The 21878-nt window shown below is 52.1% G+C and overlaps 1 protein-coding gene across 3 annotated transcripts; it reads right to left on the bottom strand.

Moving 5' to 3' along the window:
• Window positions 1-529: 529 nt before the first annotated feature.
• On the bottom strand, window positions 530-11440 carry NR2F1 (nuclear receptor subfamily 2 group F member 1). 3 transcript variants are annotated; one of them, XM_054186861.1, is made up of 4 exons: window positions 10987-11440; window positions 7318-7845; window positions 2040-2227; window positions 530-1955 (listed from the first exon to the last, which is right to left on the bottom strand). In XM_054186861.1, the coding sequence occupies exons 1-4, from the start codon at window positions 11438-11440 to the stop codon at window positions 1947-1949; spliced, it is 1179 nt and encodes a 392-aa protein (XP_054042836.1). In that variant the 3' UTR covers window positions 530-1946. The 3 variants fall into 3 exon arrangements, with proteins under 3 accessions (XP_054042836.1, XP_054042835.1, XP_054042837.1); XM_054186860.1 differs by having other exon boundaries at window positions 530-2227; XM_054186862.1 differs by lacking the exon at window positions 10987-11440 and adding an exon at window positions 8805-9259 and having other exon boundaries at window positions 530-2227.
• Window positions 11441-21878: the final 10438 nt, after the last annotated feature.

Consider the following 21878-nt stretch of genomic DNA (forward strand, 5'->3'; position numbering starts at 1 on the left):
GCCTTTACCTTCAAAGAAGCTCCATTACAACAACGATTTTTAATTTTCTTTGCAAAAAAGGACAAGCCAAAATGAAGCAGGGCTTTCGGCACTAGAGCTCGGGCCCCTGCGGTGGGTGGCCACGGTGTGGGGGGCCATGGCCCACACTTTGTGCGTGGCCGTGGCACACAAACATGCACGGAACGCGCTGGCTCGCCACCCAACAAGCAAGCATCCAGTTGGATTTCTATATTAATGGGCTGGGAATAGCCTCCACGCGCAGTGACTGGAGTGAGGAGAAACAGCGAGCGGGATGTTTTGGCTGAGAGCAAGAATAAGGCGTGCGTGCCGGAGCACACGCCGGGGTCTGCGAGTCCTTTGGGGTGGAAAAGAAGAGAGAAGAAGCCAAAAAAAAAAAAACCAAACCCAAAAAACCAACCCCCCCACCCCAAACCCACAAAAGCAGAAAGCCACCATGCCAGCGGCAAGCAGGAGTCAGGGCGACAGTATGCCTCCCGCTGCATGGGCGGCAATGGTGGCATACGGCGACTTCAATCCATGCCAATGGCGTCTAAGAGCAAAGCAGCAAGGTGTGAACTTGGCAGAAACTCCAGCTGATGGGGAAAAGTGCTTCCAAAAAAATAACCACACAAGGGTAGGCCGGCATGCTGGGGCCCGTCGGCCTCGATGGAGAGTCTGCCCTGCAGCCCCAGCCAAGCAAGGTCACCTACGGCATCATCATCATCATCATCACCATGGCGCCGCGCCTCCCGCTCACTCCTCCTAGGCCTTGACAGCTCAGCCCTAAACTTCCACCGTCAAGTCAGTTTTGGAACATCACGTGGTTTACACAACTTTGTTACCCCTCACAAGCATTTTTTCAAGTTCTCCCTTTTGACACCAGTACAGGAGTTAAAAATCCAGGGAGATTCTGTTGTTGTTTGGTTGTTTGTTTTTTGTTGGTTTTTTTTTTTTTTTGGTGAACTGTTGGCATGTTTCAAGCAACAAGACTCATGGGTTGTGGGGTGATAAGTTGATTTTTTTTTTTGCTAAATCCTTTTATTTTTGTTTAAATTCTCACTTCAATTTTAATTCTTGAAGAACAGCTTCGACAACATATATCGCACTCATTATAAGAAGCAAAGGGTTATATCAAAAATTATTAGTATAGAATCACAGGAAACCTGGTTTGGAACCAGAAAAAAATACAAAACAGATATAGATACATAGACACAGGACAATTTTTTTTATAATTATTTGGAAAATGTTATTTTCCCCTAATTCTCGTTTCTTTTTTTTTTCTTTTTCCTTTATGCGCATACGATGTTTTAAGTTTTACAAAAAATGAAAATAAAGACTAATATTTTACAAAATGAGTAACAATGCTCGTGGTAAGTGTTTGCGCGTGGAATTTTTGTTTGTTTGTCTGTTTGCTCGTTTGTTGGTTGTTTTTTGTTTTTTTTCTTCTTTTTTTTTTTTCATTCTACACAAGGTTCAGTTCAGTTTCAACGCGTTTTGTTTTGTTTGTTACTGTACAGCATATATCAACAACAGTCCACAATAAATCCTGGAAGATCCAGTATCCCCTTCAGGTTTGATTAATATCCCCTCAATACTCATATTTTTTTTGTTTGTTTTTTTTATTATTTTTTTAAATTTTTTTTTGCTTTTTTTGTCTCTTTTATTATTATTATTTATTTCTTTTTTCCTCCTCTCCGAAAAAAAAAAAAATTAAAAAAAAAAAATCAAAACCAACCAAAAAAGCGCAACATCCCGAACCTCCGCGGACCCACGCCGGGTCCGTCCTTCTCCCCCCACCACGGCCACACCTCTGCGCCTTTCCTCGGCCCTTTCTTTTGTTCGGTGTCCGCCTCCCGGGCCCCCCCCGCACCCCGAACTGCCCCTCGGTGCGAGCGCTCCCGCCTCCGCCGCTCCGCCGCCTCTCTGCCGGGGGTGCGGGCCGGGCTCTAGGAGCACTGGATGGACATGTAAGGCCAGTTGAAGCTGCTCCCCGACAGTAGCATATCCCTGATGAGGGTTTCGATGGGGGTTTTACCTACCAAGCGGACGAAGAAAAGCTGCTCGATGACGGAGGAGGAGACGGTGCGCAGGGAGGGCAGCCGCAGCAGCAGCTTGCCGAAGCGGCTGGGCTGGTTGGGGTACTGGCTCCGCACATACTCCTCCAGCGCGCACTGGGACTTCTCCTGAAGGCTCTCGATGTGCGCAGCATCCGACAGGCCGCAGGCGTCTGCCCCGCCGCATCCGCGCCCGCGGAGGCAGCCGCGGAACGGCGGCGGCGCGGGGGGGGGGGGGGGGGGGGGAGAGGAAGAGGAGGAGGTGGAAGGAGGAAGGAGGGGAGGGAGGGGGGGAGATGGTTAGTGGCGGGGAAGCGCAAGGGGAAAGCGCCGCCGGGATGGGGGGGCGCCCCTAAAGGCGCACCCCTCCCCCCCCCATCCCATCCCCAACCCCCCCCCCCCATCCCACCCCATCCCGCACCGCCGCCGAATAAACAACGCGACCTGCCCGCGGGTATTTCCGCGGGGGATGCGGTGGGGTGTCCGCACCCCCCAGACTCCCCCCGCGCCCCCATCACACACCCCACCCCCCACCCAACCCCCTCATCCACCCCCCCGGGACACTCCGGGCAGCCCTTCAGAGGGACCAGGCTCCGTCAAACAGCACGAGGGGGAGGGAAAAAAGGGCGATATTGGGGAAAATAATAACAATAATACTAATAACTATAATAAAGATAAGAAGCGGAGGCGCGCACACGCAGGGGGAGGCAGAGGGAGTTTGTTGACATGGCTGCGCATCAGAGGCAGGCAGGGATGGGACCCGCAGCGGCTGGCGGGGAGCCGGCCGGGGGATGCCGAGAGGAGAGGGGGGGTCGTCCCCCCCTCCCCCTGCCCCTACCCCGCCGACAGCCACCGCAAAACGGACCCGCTTTTTTTTTTTTTTTTTTTTTTTTTTTTTTTTTTTTGAGGTAAATCCGGCGGAAAACGGCGGGGTCGGTGCGGTCTCGTCGCCGGAGCCGGCGGCTGCAGCTCGCAGACACAAAGCTGGGGGCGGCTGCGGCGGGGGTGGGGGGAGAAGCCTGCCCGAAATGCGGCCTGAGAATCTATAGGATCCTATAGGTCCCTATGGCGCGTATATATACGGGCAGAAACAACCCCCCCGGCACCTTGCAGAACGGTACGACCTGGGCAAAATCGTATTAATCCGGGAGGAGAAAACCCTTCACACCCCTGCGCTGGTACCGAGGTGCATTATTCTGTGTGTACGTGCGTGCACACATACGCGAGGAGAGGTATAGATGCATATGCGCCTTTACACACGCACATTTACGTGCGACACAGCCCCCAAAAAGGGGATAATTGTCCACGGGCTGCTCGGGGAAAGACTTGCGCAGGAAACTACAGTGGTGGAAAAGTGGTGGGTATGCCCCGGATGGTTTCAACCATTCACATTGTTTCGGAGATTAATAATAAATATTAAAAAAAAAAAAAAAAAAGACCAAAAAACCCACAACCAAACCCAACAACAAAACACATCAGGATCAGAGGGAGGCAGTCAGCTGGCAGTGCGGTTTAACACAGATCAAAGCCAGACTTTGCTAATATATAGATCCGTATATGAATTAATGCATGTTAATGGCCCCCAAAAGGACATTACAAAATTGTGAATGTAGAATTATGACCCTGGAAGGACACAACAAATTATTCAAAGCCCCCCCCCCCAAAAAAATAAAATAACAAAAAAAAGTGTGTAAAAATGTGTCGCAACTGCATTTTTGAACTTTAAGTCTTCCCGCATCAAGAACTGGCTTTACAAAGATTTCTGAACACCTTCATCTACAATGCTATGGCCTCGAGCAAAAATACAAATAAAACAAGCCATAATTCAGGAACTTCTGAGGAGGAGAACCTTTGACCTGAGCTGCGGACTTGGCATCCCTCAGATATACAATTATCTGAGCCAGGCTGCTCTGCTAATCCATACTGTACCTCTAATGCAAGGATATTTTGCAACATCTAAAGCACCAGGTTGCAACATATATATCTATCAAAAGCTCGGGCCTGTTCTTGTTTGCAATATATATCAAAAACACAGGCCTGTTCATATGTTGATTGCCACAAATCACACTCCATATTTACATATATCTTGCTATTTTACATGCATTATCTTCCCATTATGCATTAGGATCCTATTCAACTTCCAAACAATGCAATATGAAAGGGTCTTACTGACACCCTAGCAGGGCTTTTTTCTTTATGCCCCATATGTCATACCCTTAAGGTTAGTAAAATATTTATCAGATATTTACGATAAGTGCACCTATAACTGCAGGTCACTGGACAATGTGGACGGGGAAGCTGCGGCAGCCTGGGGAGGGAGCGGGGGGTTTGGGAAAAATAACGCCTTGGGTTTTTCCTCAGACCTCCAAACACTCGGGATTTTCTCGTGCCGGTAATATCTATTGAGCTTTAATTATTTTAAATGGTCTGGCATATGCCTTTACCCGGGATTTTATTCCGCATCGTTAAAGGTGGCGGTGGGAAGGCTTAACTCTCCCCTCAGAACGGGATTAAAACTAATAATAATTAAGGGATGCACAGCTCGATTAGATTACGGAGTCCGGAGAGGTGCAATCCATGGGAGAAATAATGCAATCCGTGTTTACCAGAGGTGAATTATTATTCTATCTCAGAAAGTGGGCTAATGTGAAAATCCTGTGTGTGCCTCACTGTTTTTTTATATGGCAGTGTGTCAATAAGGGAAAGCTCTATATTTCTTCCTGCAGTCTATGGAAAAGAAATTATGTAAATAAATAACCATTACTGTTCAGCACACTCCAGCCTTCCCCCTTTGTAGTGGCGGGAATGTATTTCATGTTACGCGTTCAGAAGAGTTTAGTGTTCAGAAAATATAGATGTAATCAGCTGGCATCTAACTAGAAATCAAAGTTCTTATTGCTCTGCAAATAGATTTATTGGATTTATGTTATCTGGCTCGGTCCCTTCCTGGAAACGTTTGTTTATGACGAGGAAAAGGTAGGTGTAGGAATTAATAACTCTAAAGTTTGGGGGGGGGGGGAAGGGAGAGGAGGAAAAAAAAAGGAAAAGAAAAAAGCAGGCAAGAAAGAAGCAGGTTTTGGGTCACGACCCAGTCGTTGGACGGTGTCCAGAATTTTACGGATTAAATACATGCTATCCGGAGCCCGAAAGTAAAAACCACAACAGGAGAAACCCATGCCAGCTTTAAATACTTAGTCCTTAGCGAAGGACTTAGGACAATATGCCTAAAAATGTCTTTTCCATCAGTCAAAGTTTGTTTAAAAGTTGGATGACTTTGAGAAAGGCTTCCCATGAATTCCCCTCTGGCTAAGCAATCAAAACAAGTTTAGTGAAAAGTGGAAATGTGTGGATGGGGGTAAGGGGTAGATTACTCCTGACAGCTGTATTTCCATTTTCTGAGGTGCCCCGTGCGATCCTGCTCCAAAATAATATTATTGTTCCCCTTCCTCAGCCCCATTCACGCTCCGCTCCGTTGTGGGAAGGGGCTTCTCCCCTCGCAAACGTTTAATTACGGCATTTGTCCCTAATGTACGTGAAGAGAGGGCTCCTCTCAAGCCACTGACCGCGTTTATAGCCAAGGTCGATCTTTTGGGGAAGGTAAAGGGGGGAGGTGAGGGGGGAGAGGGGGAGGGTAACGAAGGAAAGAGAGAGAAAATAAAATAAAATAAAATAAAGTAAAGTAAAATAAAATACCCCCTAAATTTGTTCCCATTTGTGGCAATTGCCTTCCCGGGGCCTTTGGTGGGCGGAAGGGCCGAGGCACAGGCCAGCACCCCCCACCTCTGCTTGGGAAGAATCTCTCAAAGTTGGGTCTGAGCGAAAAAAGATAGTACTGATAGCAATAATAATAATAATACTCCTACTAAAAAATCCAAAAGGGTTGTCCCCGGCCGTCCGTGTGTATTGAGGAGCGTCCTGAAAGGAATGGGAAGGGAAAGTCTGCGAGTCTGCGGGCAGGCTGGGGAGTTAAATCAGCCTGATAAATGCCGGCAGGTCTCTTTGTCACTTTTGAAAAACATGTTTCCATCAAGAAGACTTATTAAGATAAAATACATTAAAATGTCGAGCCGGCTATTCAGTAAATCTTCCATTTGTTTTAAGATCTGCACTTTATCCTCTGCAAAGAAATATTCCCCTCCAAGGCTGCGAGACTGCATTTGCACTGGAAGTAAAAGGGGGCAGTCACAGTACACGTCTCCGACCACCCTGCATACAAATTAGATACTCCTGTCTAAATAAATTATCTGATGTTCAAATCGATATTAATACTACATTTGCTACATTACAATATTGTGCAAATTTAGGAGTCATTTTAATACAATGTAAATACTATTTTTCATGCATGAAAGGCAACATATATTGATGGATTATAAACTGCTTACTGTTAAACAAGGCCTTTGAACGATTTGCCATCTTTGTTCGGGAATGCTTTTAATTTTGCCTCGGCCTAGTTTTAAGCCAGATTTATCGGAGCTATTTAGTTACCGCTAACCGGGAAGACCGGTTTGGAAAAGGGGGGAGAAACCGGGACAAGAGAGGAGCAAGGGGATAAGGGAGAGTGTGGGGGAGGGGGGAGGGATAAGGAGGGGGGGGGGAAGAAAAACAAACAAGCAGAAAAAGTGGCAATTAGCCCCATCGTGGCGATAATTAGAATAATAATTAAAAAATGACACCGCCAGGCCTCTTATCTCGCCTTGTTTCTATTTCCTATATTTCCTCCACATCGTTCTCCTTTGATGTTTATAAATTTCTCCCTCGCAGGTTACAATAATAGAAGACGTATTATATTCTTATAGGCTACGACCAGAGCACTTCAAAGGCGACGCTAATGCACTTTCCCGCTAGTTAATTCGAACCATCTATCACAGGGAAAAATTGTTAACATGCATGTTTCCACCGCCTCCACTTAATTTGATATTTTATATATATTATGTGTTTAGGTTTTTTTTTAGTATTTTTTTTTTTTTTTGGCGGGGGCGGGGAAGGGGCCTGTCTGAGCATCAGTGCTCATTTGGACATCGGTGCTTATCTGGGCATCGGTGGAGCCTGAGGGGGAGGGTGATCCCTGTCCCGGGCCGTACACGCTACCTCGGCCTTCCGCCTCTTTTCTTTAGAAAAAAATTTCAATTTTAATTTTTTTTTTCATTTTTCCGCTGTTTTTTCCCTTTTTTTTTTTTTTTTTTTCCCCACGGCGCTCCCCCTTCCCCCGCTTTTCCCCTTTTACTCCCTCTCTCCCCCCTCGCCCCCCCCCCCCCCCCCTCACCTGAGGTGAAGAGGACGATGGCTTTCAGGCAGCTGTACTCGGCCGAATCGACGTGCAGCGCCTTCAGCTTCTCCACCTGCTCCTGGAAGATGCGGATGTGGTCCATGAAGGCGACGACGCGGTCGGCCGACATGGGGGAGGCGTGGAGGCCGGCGGCGGCCAGCAGCGGGGCCACATGGAGGGGCATGGAGCACTGGGCGGCGTTGAGGACGAAGAGCTCGCTCCAGGTGAGCCGCAGCAAGGCCACCTGGTCGGTGATCTGCAGGTCGGGGAAGAAGGGGATGTTGCGGGCCCACTCGACGGCGCTGAAGAGCAGGCGGGCGGCCAGCTCGCAGATGTTCTCGATGCCCATGATGTTGTTGGGTTGCATGCACTGGCTGCCGTAGCGGGAGGTGGGGTAGGGCTCGGCCCGCAGCAGCAGGGAGATGTATCCCGAGAGATAGCAGTGGCCGTTCAGGGGGTCGCCGTTGGTCAGGGCGTACTGGCCGGGGTTGGGCTGGGTGGGCGGCATCCTTCCTCGCTGAACCGCTGACAAAAAGAAGGAGAGAAGGAGAGGAAATGTGCATCCAGGAGGATCGCAGGCATCGCCCCGGCGGCGCTGCCAGCCAGCCGGAGACAATGCCGGGCTTCTTTCTCTTCTCCCCCCCCCCCACCCCCCCCCCAACCTTCCTCCCCCCCATCCTCACCCCCCCATCCTCCCCGCTTCGCCCCCGGCAGACGCACAGACACGGACAGACAGAGGCATGCGGAGCCGGGCAGCTGCAGCCGACCTGCATCGCCCCCACCCCCCCCCTCCCCTGCCCCGGCAGCATCGGCCCCGACCCCTGCTCAGGCAGCCCCAGCCCAGCGGCAGCCAAGCCCCAACATCCCTCCACCCCCCCCACAAATGCAGACAGGCTTCACAAAATAAACACAGATTAAAAAGAAAGCAAAAAAAAAAAAAAAAGCCAAGGCAAACAAGACAAATCCGCACCCCCCCATCCCACCCCCCCACTCCCCCCCCCCACGCCGGCCCCCCGCCCCTCTCGCAACAAAAGGCAGCCCCGCACGTAAAAAAAAAAAAAAAGAAAAAAAAAGAAAAAAAGAAAAATCAAAGAAATCCTCCGGGTGGTGAGAAAGTGGGGTTAAAAATCACAGCCAGCTGTTAAAAATATAGCCAAGCTCTGTTGTGGATCCCAGCCGATTGCCCTGGTAGCACTGAGATTTACAAGTGAACTGCTGTGTCGCTTTTAAAAAAAAATAAAATAAAATAATTCATAAAAATAAATGCGTCCGTCTTCTTCAAAAATACCGCGTCGTTGCCCTTCAAGCTGGAACAGGTCGCAGCCCCCCAGCTCCCCATTGCTAACTTTATTACACAGAACCAGCTTTCCATAGAGGACCCCCCCCCATCCCCCGCCCAGCAAAGTTCTCCCTGCTAAAAGGAAGAGAAAGATTAAATATTATCAAGGGAAGGGGTGAAATAAAACAAAAAGGTCCGAACTTACAATAGCCAAACATTCGTGGAAAAAAAAGGGGACGGTGTAATTAATATCTTTGGTGCGCTGTTGCCACTGCAAAAGCCTGCAGTCAGCGTTGCACAGTGAATGCACAAGCTTGCAACTGCAAAAACACTGGATTCATTAACCATCTCCACACAGAGCGTAAGCATGCCTCGAGTCCCGAAAGCTGACCAAAGTTGTTTTTTTTTTTTTTTTTTTTTTTTTTTTTTTAAAGAGTGTGTGTAATGCGTGTGTTTGGCTCCATCAGTGCCAGCCTGAGCGGCCGCACGCCATGTAAACAAAGGTAACTTCAGGGGAAGATGCGGCCACTCGGGCTGGCTCCCCGCACACCCTCACACACACACACACACACACACACGCACACCCACATCACTCCTCTCGCCGGCGTGACACACATTTTCTCAACTTTCTCTTTCCTCCCCCCCCCTCAACCAGCCCTCCTCGCCTCCCGGCCCGGACCTCTCTCCTCCTGCCCTCCAGCCCACCTCTCCCCTCTTCAATCTGCTTGTAAACTTGGCAGTTATTTTTCAATTAACTGCGAGCACAATTCTAACTTGGGCTTGTTTTTTTTTTCCTCTCTCCTTCTTTTTCTTTTTTTTTTTTTTTTGGCTCTCCCCCCCACTTCCCCTCTCCCAGACGCCTACCAACAGCCCCTGAAGCTACCAATGAAGTCGTCATATTTGCGAGCTCTTTCAGATCTGGAGCAGCTTCATTCCTTTTCTTGTGGCATATAAAATATAATTTTAAAACCAATTAAGGCAGTAGTAATCCCCGCTCCGCAAAATTGACTGTTTCGCTGATGTGACTCTAAGACATCTTTAACGACAGTCACAGGGTAAACTTTAACTGTAAACCGAGAAAATACATTTCGAGGAGAAAGGAGGGCAGGAAATCTTCCTACGCGAGAATGAGCCTGAACGCAAGGAAAAACCACAGCGACTCTTGGAAAGGAGGAGGAAAAAAATAATAAATAAATAGCAGAGCAGTTGGAAATGGTGAGGAGCCCGCTGCCAGATGCAGGCTGCGGATTCTGCTAAAATGAGAAGGACCGGTAAATAGGTTATAAATCGCGATTTGTATGCAGGCTTTAAGGAGAGGGTGGAGTTTGATGAAGAAATAAAATGAGCAGCGTGCTAAAAAAAAAAAAAAAGAAATGACAGAAGTACAGAAACCCGGTTCAGTCACAAACTTTCCTTTGAACGCATGGAGTGAAAACAAGGCCAAATCTCGCACAGAAGCACACTCCGGGGCACCGGGAAGCACAGGGAAGCGGAGATAGAGTAGTACATTTCCCCCTCTTTTTTTTTCTTTTTCTGCCCTTTCCTCTTTTTCACCCCCTTTCCTCTTTTCTTCCCTACTTACACGTCTTTCATCTTTCTTTCGGGGTGGGGGGAAATAAAATGAATGAGGCTGGGAAATGGATCTACCGAGAAGTGTTGCGGGTTTAAAAAGAAATGATGGGGCGGAAGGGGGGGGTGGTGGTGGTGGGGGGAAAAGGAAGCTGAATGGAAGCACATCTCGTACGGGAGAGAGATGTATCTCCCCCCACCCCCCGGTCTCATGCCAACAATAGACAAAACCACATCCAAATACACGCACACGCACACACACACACTCACACGCGCGCGGGAGCGGAGACAGCGGCTAAATGATAAATATTTAGCGAGCGATCGTACTAGTAGTAGTAGTAATAATAATAATAATAATAACGGTAATAATGGTAAAATTCCGGGCACAATGAGCGGGGAAGGGGCGAGCGCGGCGGTGCCGGGGAAGGGGGTGGGGAGGAGCGGGAGGGAGGGCAGGAGGCACAAACCGAAAAGCAAAAGAAAACACCACCAACCACCATCCACAATAACAACAAAACCTGGCGCAAAGCTGCCAGATGGAGTGCAGGCAGAGGGAGAGATTGACGTGTGCATGGAAATAGAGAGGGAGAGAGACCTAGATCGCCACGGAGAGCCGTAAATATATATATATATACACATATATCTGCGCGTGTGCGCGCGTGTATATATATGTATATGCATATAGGTGTGTGCGCGTATGCACAAGGCAGGGAGACAGAGACAGAGGGGAGAGCCCTGGCACACGCACGCCCGCACCGCCGCGGGGGGAAGAGGCAGCGCTGGTTAAAATAGCAATAAGTAGGGATAGAAATATTCACCTTCCCGCCTCATGCCCACTTTGAGGCACTTCTTGAGGCGGCAGTACTGGCACTGGTTGCGGTGGTGCTGGTCGATGGGACAGTTCCTGTTGGCGCGGCATGTGTAAGTTAAGTTCCTGCGGACGCTCCTCTTGAAGAAACTTTTGCAGCCCTCGCAGGTGAACTGGCCGTAGTGCTTGCCGCTGGACTTGTCCCCGCACACCACGCACTCGATGTGCTGCTGGCTCTGCCCCGAGCCCTGCTGGCCCGCTCCCTTGTCCCCGGCCGTGCCCGGCGTGGAGGGGGGTCCCGGTTGGCTGGGGGTCTGCGGGGTGTGCGGGGCGGCCGAGCCCCCTTGCTGCTGCTGGGGCGGTTGCTCCCGGGCCGGCTGGGCGGCGGTGGGGTTGGGGCCGCTCGGGGTGCCCCCGGCCACGTCTTCCTGCGGATCTCGCCAGCTGCTAACTACCATTGCCATATCTCGGGCCCAAAAAAGTGCTGGGGAGCGGCGCGTCTCGCTGCGGGCTGCCGGGGAGAGAGGCGGGGGGCGGGCGGGGGGCGGCCGGCCGGGCGCCGGGGGCGAGCGGGGAGCGGGGGGAGCCTGCCTGCCGCCTGCCTCCGCCTCGGCTGCCGCCGCCGCCGCTGCCCTGCTGCCGCCGCTGCTGCCGGCTGGAGCCGCTCCTGCCGTTTTCTTTATTTTATTTATTTTTCGCCGCGAGCCCCCCTCCTCTCGCTAATTTTTTTTTTTTTTTTTTAGGGAGGGGGAGGGGGCGACGGAGGATTTTCTCCCTCTCTCTCTCTCTCTCTTTTTTTTTTTCTCCTTTCCTTCCCCCCCTTTCCTCTTCCTCCCTTCCCTTTCCCTTTCCTTCCCTTCCCTTTCCTGCGCTCCCCCCCCCCCCCCTTCTTTAAAATACCCCCGCCTGGTCGCTTCCCCCCTCCGCTCCCGCTCTCTCCGGCTCTCGCCGCCTCTCCTCTCCGCGCCTTCCCCCCCCCCCCCCCCCGCCGACCACTTCAAGTTGCAAAATCAGAAACGGCGAACAAGGCTGTCGGGAGAGGCATTCAGGAGAGTACCGCGCCGGACCCGCACAGGCAGGCAGACACGCGTGCACGCCGCCCGGCACACCGCTTCCCCACTCGCGCACACGCAGACGCGCAGGCGGGCGCAGGCACACGCGGTGCGGGCGCTACGAGCGCGGAGGATGCGCGGGCATAGAGGAAGCCGCCGCGCCGCCGAGGAGGAGGAGGAGGAGGAGGAGGAGGAGAGGGAGGAGGAGGAGGAGGAGGAGGAGGAGGGGAAGGAAGAGGAGGAGGAGGAGGTCGCCGCTCGCCGCTCGCCGCCGCCGGGGCCCGGCCGCTCCCGCGGAGGCTGCTCCCGCTGCCGCCGCCGCAGCCGGTGCCGCCGGTGCGGGCTCTCGGGGAGGCGGGAGGTGGAGAGAGGAGCCGTCGGCCGGCGATCAGGGCATGGAGGTGTCCGGGGGCCAGGTCCAGGGCAGGGCGCCGTCAGCCATGCAGGGCGGCGGAGCCGGGGAGCGCGGCGGAGGCGGGCGGGGAGCTGAGGCAGTTTGATCTCCTGTCGCGGCGGCGGAGGAGGAGGAGGAGGAGGAGGTTGCCGGTCGCTGCTCTTTCTCTCCCGAGCTGCTCTCTCTCGCTCTCTGTCTCTCTCGCTCGCTCGCGCTCTCTCTCCCCCCCCCCCCTTTTTTTTTTTAAAAAAAAAAAAAAAAAAGAGGAAAAAAAAATTCGCCAAAAAAAAAAAAAATCGGATGTGACTAAATTCGCAGAGGAGACGAATTCACGGCGAAGTGTAAAAATAGAGAACGGGAATAATAATGACACGCGCAGGAAAAAGAGAGATCCAAAGTAGGTCGGGTAAATAAATCCTCTTCTTTTCCTCTTTCTTGCCCCTTCCTTCTTCTTCTTCTTCTGTGAGAGCGCACGATGTCGGTTGCGAGGAAAAAAAAAAAAATAAGAAAAAAAAAATCGGTGGAAATCGCCCCCAAAAAGGTTCTTTTTTTTTTGTTTGTTTGCCTAAAAAAAGTATTTCGGGTAAAAACTCATCAGCCAGAAGTGAAGCCCTCCCCCAAAATAAAAAAATAGGCAAGAATAGTCAAAATAATAACGGTATTAAGATGTGAACGCGTTCTCTCTCTCTCTCTCCGGGCTTTTTTTTTTTTCCCCCGTCTCTCTCTCTCTGCTTTTTCCCCTTTTTTCTTTCTTTCCGAGATTTTTTTTTTTTTTTTAGTTTCACCTCTCTCTTCTTCTCTTCTCCTGCAGGAATGAAGCGAAAGACACAAGGAGGAAGGGTGGAAAAAAGAAGAAAAGGAAGGAGAAGAGGGAGATGAAGGGGGGGGGGGAAGCACACAACTAATAGAATATGCAAGAAAGGGGAGAGAGAGAGAGAGGGGGAGAGAGAGAGGGAGAGAGAGAGAGAGAGAGAGAGACCCAAAAAATGAATGCGTTTAAACGGGAAGCCTAGCAGAGCAATGTTTCCGAAAGGGGGATCTGCGCGAATGTCTGTATATAGTGAACTTTGACACTACTATTGAAACTGACACGTTTCTATGGAGATCGCTGCCTTATATGGAGCTCGTGTCAAGGAGCCAAGAGAAGGGCTGCTGGCAACTGATAATCAAAGGCGACTGACTGGTCAGAGCCCTGAATTGGGGGGAGAGAAAATGGGAGGCTAAGGTTAGCCAAGCCTCCTTCACTCCATTGGTTGCCCCCCCAGCGCTCCCCCCCCCTCCCCCCCCCCTTTTTTTTTTTTTTTTTTTTTTTTTTTTTTATATTCTCCGCTACCTACTGACTGGGATGGGGAAGGGAGGGGAGGAGGGGGGGGAATGAGGGAGGGAGGGAGGGTAGAGAGAAGGAGGGAGGGAGAGGGGATTCTTCTGACAAGCACAATTTACATTGAGATCGCCCTGCGCTGCTATTTACTTTGAGACCTGATTAGTATGGGTCGTCTACGGTCTCTCTCTCTCTCTCCCCCCCCCGCACACACATCGACAGAGGAGGATGCATTGCGATAGGCGGAAAGGGGAAATTAAAAGGGAACGATGTGGGCTCCCCGTGAAAAGTTGTTGGTGGTTTTTTTTTTCTTTTTTTTTTTCTTCCCCCCCTACCCCCCCCCCCCAACTTTCCTCCACGTCTGAACCCGGGATTTCTCTCTCCCTTCACGATTCCAAAAGCCATTCCGGGGGTTTTAATGATGGAGAAGAAAACGCGCTCGCTGCGCGGAGGAGCAGGCGTGCGTGTGCGCGCACCACCCCCCCCCACACACACACCCCCGCACGCACACACTCGTGTCCGCGCACACATTTACACCTCTACCCGCTCCCGTTCCACTTTCGGCTATTTTGGCAGCCGGGCCCTCACCCCTTTTTCCTCACCTAACATGCCCACCCTCCTCCCACCGCCCCGCTGGCCTTCCCGCGTGGGAAACCACCCCCCCACCCCCCTCCTTTAATTTTTTTTTTTTTTTAGGGCCAGAACAACCCCAACCACGTTGCGGGAAGTGCTCCCCCCCGACCCCCCCCCTCCCCAAAGTGAGCTGCGGGTGGGATGCGCGGGAAACACACGGCGCGGTGGCCCCGCTCCGAGCCCCTCCGCCCCGCTCCGCGCCTCTCCGCGCTCCTCCGCGGCCCTGGCCCCGGCGCGGCGCAGGAATCGCTGGCGCCGGCTGCCATCTAGCGGGCAGGAGCCGCCGGCCCGGGGGAGCCGGGGGGGCTCCCCCACCCTGCCTGTCTGCGGCCTTTCACACCCCCGTCTTTTATTATTTTACTCCTTTTTTTCCCCTCACCTTTCCCTTCTTTATTTTTAATAGAAAACCGCACCGGGGAGCAGAACCCCCTTCTTTCCAATTTCTGTCCTTCCTTTCTCACAAGGCTGCCTTCCCGGAAACCTCCCTCTTCAGACAGAGGTCTGAAATTGGCTTTGGGTCGAAAAGACTGTGCGTGACAAAGAGGAAACAAACTGTAAAAAAACCAAACCCCAAAACCCCCAAAAAACCCCAACCAAAAAAAACCCAAGACAACTCGACACCCTACCGTCCTCTCAGCTCCTGTAAAAGTTTATAATCAGATTGGAAGCCGGGGGAAAAACCTGCGGGAGGAAAGGGGATGAAATACATGACAAAAGTTTTATTGTTATTATTTTTTGTAAAGAGATGTTGCTTTCATTAAAACCAAAAAAAAAAAAAAAAAGCCCTCAACTTTGATGTATCGTGATCGCATTTTTTTTTTTTTTCTTTCTCTGTCAGCTCTGAAATCTGAGGCTGGGAGCCGGCTGGAGAGGAGAATCCTTCATCATTTCTGAGATCAGAATAAACGCTTGATTTTGTCCCGAAATAATGAAGAGATTTTCAATGAGTCCCTGGGCCAAGCCGTCTCTATTGTATATTGCATTGATAAAAAGGATGTTATTGACTATGCAACAGTGGGCTCCTTTCCTCTCTCTCCCTCTTTCCAAATAAACTCTCGGTCCTGCCTCTTGGTCAGTGAAAAGGTGAAACGAATAAGATTAAATCGGACAAAAAAAGCAAGCTCGGTATGTATATCATCCAGATTTTACTCCCCAGACTGTGAAGAGACAGAGAGTAAAAGAGGCAGAGCGAGGCACGGAGAGAGAGGGAGAGAGAGAGAGAGAGAGAGACAGAGACACAGACACAGAGAGAGGCGGAAAGCCTGGGAGAAGGTGGACGGACCCAGCAGCCGCCGCCCGGCTCCTCCGCCCGGGCTGCGCCGGCCCCGGCTCCCCGGGACACCCCGGGACACCCCAGGCAAGTCGCCGCTTCTATCCTCGGGCTTTCGGGGCGGAGGGAGGGGAGCGGGGCCGCGGCACTTGGCGGGGGGAGACCTTCCCCAACCTCCCCCCCACCCCACCCCACCCCCCTCCTCCTCCTCCTCCCCAGGGCTGCTCCCCCCCCAACGCCCCTCTCCCCGGCGTCCCGTTATTTGGGCGGAGGGAGCCCTCATTTTGCCCCGAGATTTTCTCCCCCCGCCCCAACCTTTCCCCCCTAGAGAACCGTGTGGGGGTATTTCCACTGCATCCCCCCCTCCCTCGTTAAGGTAACACGCGTGTCTCTCAGAGATGACCCACGCGTGTTCGAGCACAACTTCCAGCGCCGGCAGCGGTTGGGGAAGTGCCAGCATCCTCCGGCTCTCCTCTTTCACCTGCTCTGTTTGTTATTTGATCACCTAATGAAAAGATCGATGTGCAGCCTGTTTATCTGGGTGATAGTGTCAACAGATTTAAGGGGCAGCAATCAGATGCTTCCCAGCCTGGCTGGGCGCAACCGCAGTCAGGAGGAAGCCCAAACCCGCTCAAATTGCGCTGGTTTGAGTAAGGGGTGTGTATGTGTGTGTGTGTGCGGCGGGGAGGTATTTTCTCCCCTCGCCTGGCTGCAAACGCTTGGCGGTTTGCATTTGCTGCGTGCTGAGGGATAAGCGACTATTAAATGTGGTTTGTTGTTTGTTTTGTTTTGTTTTTTTTTTTTTTTTTAAAAAAAACAACAAAAAAAAAACCCAAAAAAGAGACGATGCGGGGAAGGGCCGGTGAAGTTTGCGGGAGTCCCGTGGAAAATCCCGACCGCGGCGTCCTGTTGTTGTGCAGGAGCCCGGGGAACAAGGAGCCGGGACGGAGGGCATCCATCAGTAAAAGTGGCCTCATGCCTCAGCTGGCCAGGTTAAAGCACAGTTCACTCGGCAGGAGGCATTTCCTCTCCCCGACAAATTACAGGGACACTTGGAAATGGTCACAACTCACATTTAATTGGGAAACGAGCTTTGATTGCTTTTTAACCTCTGCGGATCTGGAACGGGCAGGGGAGACGGCGCTGGGGACTTGCTCAGACTTAATTTTCCGTCCGTCGCCCCGGACACCGCTTTCCTCAGGCCGGGGTCCTGGCTAGGAGCTGAAGGGGGCACAGTTTGGGGAGGATTTAGAACCTTTTTTTTTTTTTTTTTTTCCCTTTTCCTTTCCCCCCTCCTTTCTGTATCTCTCTTTCTTCCCCCACCCGGTGTAACCCAACCCGGGACAGCGGTGGCTCCTCTCTCCTCTGCAGCCCTCTTGTCCCCTCCGGAAAGGAAAAGTTCTTCTGGAGCTTAGTGGTGACAACTTCTACACCCTATTTCTGGCGGGGAGGGAGGTGAGGGGGGTGTAGGGTATAATATAAAATCCAACCGGTGGTATTTATTGTTATTATTTATTATTATTTCGGAAGTGGCAGGGCTGCCTGTAAGCCGTGAGCTGAGATCCGTAGCCTGCATTTTCCAAAACAAATGTTAAGCGCCTGCTTCACCTGCCAAGCTCCACAAGGCAATATATATATGTACAAAAATACACTCAGACATGCACGGATGTACTTATATACATGTGTGTGTGTGTGTATATATATATATTCATGCACACGCGCATGTAGTGAGTGGGGTAGATGGAGGACAATAAATGCCAGGCTGCTGTCACAGGGTGCAGCGAGCAGCTCTGACGTGCAAAAATGTCCCTCTGGCTCCCCATTTTTAGCATTTTTAGCCGTCCCCTGCTCTGCCCGGCGGACACCTTCAAGGCTGTAAAACCAGAGGGTCGCATCGGGGTCCCCTCCGTTGCCCCCCTTCTCTTCCCCCCCTGCGTCGGGGCGGCCCTATTCCCGGGCCGGGCCGGCTACAAAGGGGATGTGACCAGTCGCACCGGGACCCCCCCAGCCCTCATCGTGCATCCCGGCCCTGCTGTCCCCCGCCGCCCCCGTTGCCGGGCCAGGCCTCGGCAGCTGCCGGTGCCCAGCCAGGCCTCGTTTCCCATTAGCGGTGCTGGGGCCTGTCCTCCCAGGCCTTTTTCTTCTTTTGCCCTTTTTCCCCTCCCCTCCTTTATTTTTATTTTTCACCTTTTCCCTCCCCATCTCCCTGTCCCGTCCCGTTCCGTCTCCCCCCACCCCCCACCCCAGGGACAGACCTGAAAGACAACCAAGTTCTTTGAGGAGCGGAACACAAGCTGTGCGGGCGGGAGGTGGTGCTTTATGAGGGGAAGCGGTGGCCCCCTCCCCTGGGAAAGGGGGTCTCCGGTGAGTTGCATCACCCTGGGCATCCGAGGCGGGGTAGGGGGAGAGTCGGGCTGGCCCCGCCGGGTAGGTCGGGGCTGCTCGCTCGCTGCTGCCCGCAGCCGCCCTGCGGGACCTGCACTCCGGGGCGGGGGGGGTGGTGGTGGGGGGAGGCTTTGTGCCGACCCCCACCGCTTTCTAAAAAGAAATCCGGTGCCAGGGGGTGGACACAGAGCCTCCCCCCCACCCCAGAGCCTCCCGGGCGGGCATGCCCCCGCTCCCCTCCAGGTATCCCTGTCTCCATCGCCCAGGCCGTTTCCCTGCATCCCACCGAAGGCGGCTGGCCTTGGCAAAGAGGGGCCTCCACCTTTCCCTGCTTAGCCCCCCCCTCCTCTGCCCCCGCACATGCCCCGGGCCCCTCCATCACGCATATCCTGCCTCATTTTTTTTTTTTTTTTTTTTTAAAAAAAAAGAAACACTGGTGGGAGCGAACTCTTTCCCCTTCCCACTCCGAAACAACCTCCTGGGGTCGCGGCCGACATCCCCGCGTTGTCCGGGGGTCTTGCACATCCCAGCGGGTCCCACGACACCCGGGGAGGGTTTCCCCCCTACCACGGGAGGGTGTCGCCTCCCCTCCCCCCTCAAGCTCCTCGCCCTCCGCCTGTGCTTAACCCAGGGGGGCGACCGCCCTTCCCCTCCGCGCACGCCGCCTGCTTCCCTGGAATTATTTTAGACGGGATTGGCAAAAAAGCGGCGTGACAGCGGCCCCCCCTTCCCATTCCCCCCCCCCCCCGCCACCCCCTCGGGAAGGCAATCTGCCGTCCCCGCAGCCTCCCCGGCAGCGGGGCCGCGCCGAGCCGGGGTTTGTCATTTGTTAGCGCTCAAAAGTACCGGGCTCCGGTGCCAACCCGAAAGCAGGGCGCTGAATCACAACTTTGCGCTCGCCATCCATCCAAACAGAAACGCCTGAGCATCCGAAAGCCTGCATTTTTTTCTTAAATTTAAAGCAAAAAAAAAGAAGGGGGGGGGGGGGAAGGGGAAAAAAAAATTAAATATGTGCCTGGGAGTAAAAAAAACCCAAACCAAACTACACCTAAAAAATCCCAAACCAAACAACAAACCCACGTCTGCGTGGGGAGGGGAGAGAAAGCACCCAAACCGAAGGCCACTTGTCTCGGAGCATAAAGGAGCATGGCAATCCCCAAGTACAGCTCCAGGAAAATAAATTGATGACCTCTTGATGCAAATCAAACCTTCCTATATAAGGCAAATCTGGGAATCATTTTCAACACACTGGTGAAGCCAGGACCAAATATTTACTTTCGGCACAAATAAAGCTGCGGTGATCCCAGCGCCGAAGCCAAGAGAAACAAAAGTGTACAAAAGCCATTAACACGAGGCTTTGCGTTGAAACACCTCTGACTGTATTTTAAACCCCCGGCTTCTGTTAGGGATGAATTTGGTGTTATTTATGATTCGCAATTGGGCTGGAGCTTTTGATGGAGAGCTGACGTTTGGAAACGAGTTTGAAAGTTGCGAGATTGTCCTGACAACGCCATCGACGGCGGTATATAATCATTTCCTTAATAGTTACCTGTCAGAGATCCCATTTCTTTTACTGCGGGGATTAGTCCGTCAGGACTGGATTCGAGCTGGACTTTCCGCAGACCAGAGACGTTTAAGTATTTAATGTCACTTTCTCCCCAGCATCCGCGATAAAACGGCGCAAAAGTATTTTGCTGGGGGAAATGCAGCAGTGCGGCTGGTAACAACAGTAGCGACATAATCATATTTACCTCATCAGAAGTTGATCTGAGTAATAAACCTTAGCATTTTCACTTAAACTGTCAGGAGTAAGATATGTTTATTACAGCGTATTCTCTCGGTCTGTGGAGGACGGGGATGCGCTTTAGATAAAGTTTAAACGAAACAGAATAAACACAGCAAATCGCTCCAGCCCAACACAAAAGCTGTAAATGACTGCTATGTATTTTACCACGCGAAGGCTTTTTTTTTCCCTTCTTCTTTTTTTTTTTTAATTTATTTATTTTTTTATTCACAAGTTTCTAGGGGTGAAGCCCGGGCATATCCAACGGTGTCATTAATAAGGTATACAAAATTGCCTGATCCTACCAAACGGGTCTAGAGTTATATGTTTTATTGTTAACCCCTTGCACTGAATCTTCTGAAGCTGAAAGGGAAAAGGAAAGGGCTTTTGTCCGAGTTGATCCTTGGCTATTCTGGGGCTCAGGTTGGTGTGAAAGGGACGAGGAGGTCACTTGAAATCTCCTTTTATCTACTCCTATTTTCTCTCTGGATCAGCAACTTTGAATAGACACCATCTAATCGCTCGTAATGGAAAAAGAAAAAAGAAAAAAAAAGGAAAAAAAAAAAAAGGGTGTGGGTGTGTGTGTGCTCCGGGAGCAACGAAATCGCTTTTGCCTGGCCGGAGGGGTGCGTGTCCGTGGGTGCGCGCACCCACGGACCCGCGTGGGCGCCTGCCCTGCGCGCACCCTGCGCGCCCGCGGAGGCACAGGCGCGGCCCCCGCGCACCCCGAGGGGCAGGGTACCCCCTGCCCGGGGGCGGGGGGGTCTGGGGGGGCAACCAGAGCCCCAGAGACCCCCCTGTCAGCGCCCTGCCAGTAAAAGGAGCCTTCCCGGGGGGCGATGCTCGGACGCGCAGCGCGGAGGGGCGGCCCGACGTGATTTTGCCTCTCACCGTCAGACACCGGGATTTTGGTAATTTGCAGTTATCGGGGGTGCCAGGGCTAAGAGGCAGCCCCGGCCGCCGAGCAGAGGGTGGCTTTTGGAAGGGGGCTACATCCATCCCTTGGGTGGGCAACCGACTCCGCTTTGCCAGTTGCCCGAGCCCGGCCGGTGCGCTGGCGGCGGTGCCCGTGGGTTTTTTTGGGGTCATTTTGCCAAGGTTGGTGGTTTGTGTTTTTTGTTTTTTTTTTTTTTTTGGTTTTTTTTTTTGAGGCTGAAGCAGGAAAAAAAAAAAAGGAAGAAAGGGAAAAGAGAGGCGGACAAAACTGGGGGCCGCTGGCAAATAGAAAAAGCTTTGTTCTAGAGGCTCAAGCCAGGGCACTATCTCTTCCCTCCTCGCCGCTCAGAAATTGGCGTTTCTTTCTCAGTCTGGGATGCTTTCGCTGTAAATTCCTTCAAGTGACTACTTTGTTGCTAAGGCTACAAGTTCCCATCCCAACACACAAATCTTTTCCACTCCAGGACCAGCTCAAGCCCTGGCCAGAAGTCTTGACTTAAGAGACCTACTTCAAACTCCTTGGAGTGCCTCCCTGCTAAATACCTGCTAAAGTCTGCGGTTCAAATGAAGGGCTAAACAGCCCTCTCCTTCGCACCCCCCCTCCCACCTCCCCTCTTCTCTCCAGTGGTACGTTTTGCTGGGACTTCTAGTGAATAGATGACGAGAAGAGACCCAGTCCAATAAAGATTAAATTAAGTAGAAGGAATCCAGCCGGTGTATATTTTGAAGCTCCGGTGGGGCGTCAAACTGATGTTTAACACATTTTTTCCACTCACTGTGCACAAGTCCTCAGCCCCCACCGCCTTGTTTAATTTTTTCACCCTGGAGGAGGAGGAGGCAGTTTCGGGGGGGGGGGGATGACAGAAAAGGGGTCCCCCCGACCCCACAGACCTTTCCCCGTCCTGCGATGCCACGGGAAGAGGCAGGGGGGCACCGTGTCCCCAGGCAGGGCTGGATGGGGGACACACATGGGCTCCTCCAGCGACTTAGGGTGCTGGGGGGGGTTATTATTCAGGCTGTCCCTAAATGCGGAGCTCGGGTGGAAGGGGAATTAGGTTTTTTTTCTTTTTTTTTTTTTTTTCTTTTCTTAGCAGGATCACCCTTCTCCTTCCTCCCCACCGCCCTCGC

Source organism: Rissa tridactyla, chromosome Z (assembly GCF_028500815.1).
Source record: "Rissa tridactyla isolate bRisTri1 chromosome Z, bRisTri1.patW.cur.20221130, whole genome shotgun sequence".
Classification (NCBI taxonomy): domain Eukaryota; kingdom Metazoa; phylum Chordata; class Aves; order Charadriiformes; family Laridae; genus Rissa; species Rissa tridactyla.

Coding starts and splice junctions, on each gene's coding strand:
- NR2F1 (XM_054186860.1), bottom strand. CDS start 11,440: ATGGCAATGGTAGTTAGCAGCTGGCGAGATCCGCAGGAAGACGTGGCC. Junction 7,846..10,986: donor AGTGGGCATGAGGCGGGAAG/GTGAATATTTCT, acceptor TCTTTTTGTCAG/CGGTTCAGCGAGGAAGGATG. Junction 2,228..7,317: donor CATCGTCCTCTTCACCTCAG/GTGAGGGGGGGG, acceptor GCGGCGGGGCAG/ACGCCTGCGGCCTGTCGGAT.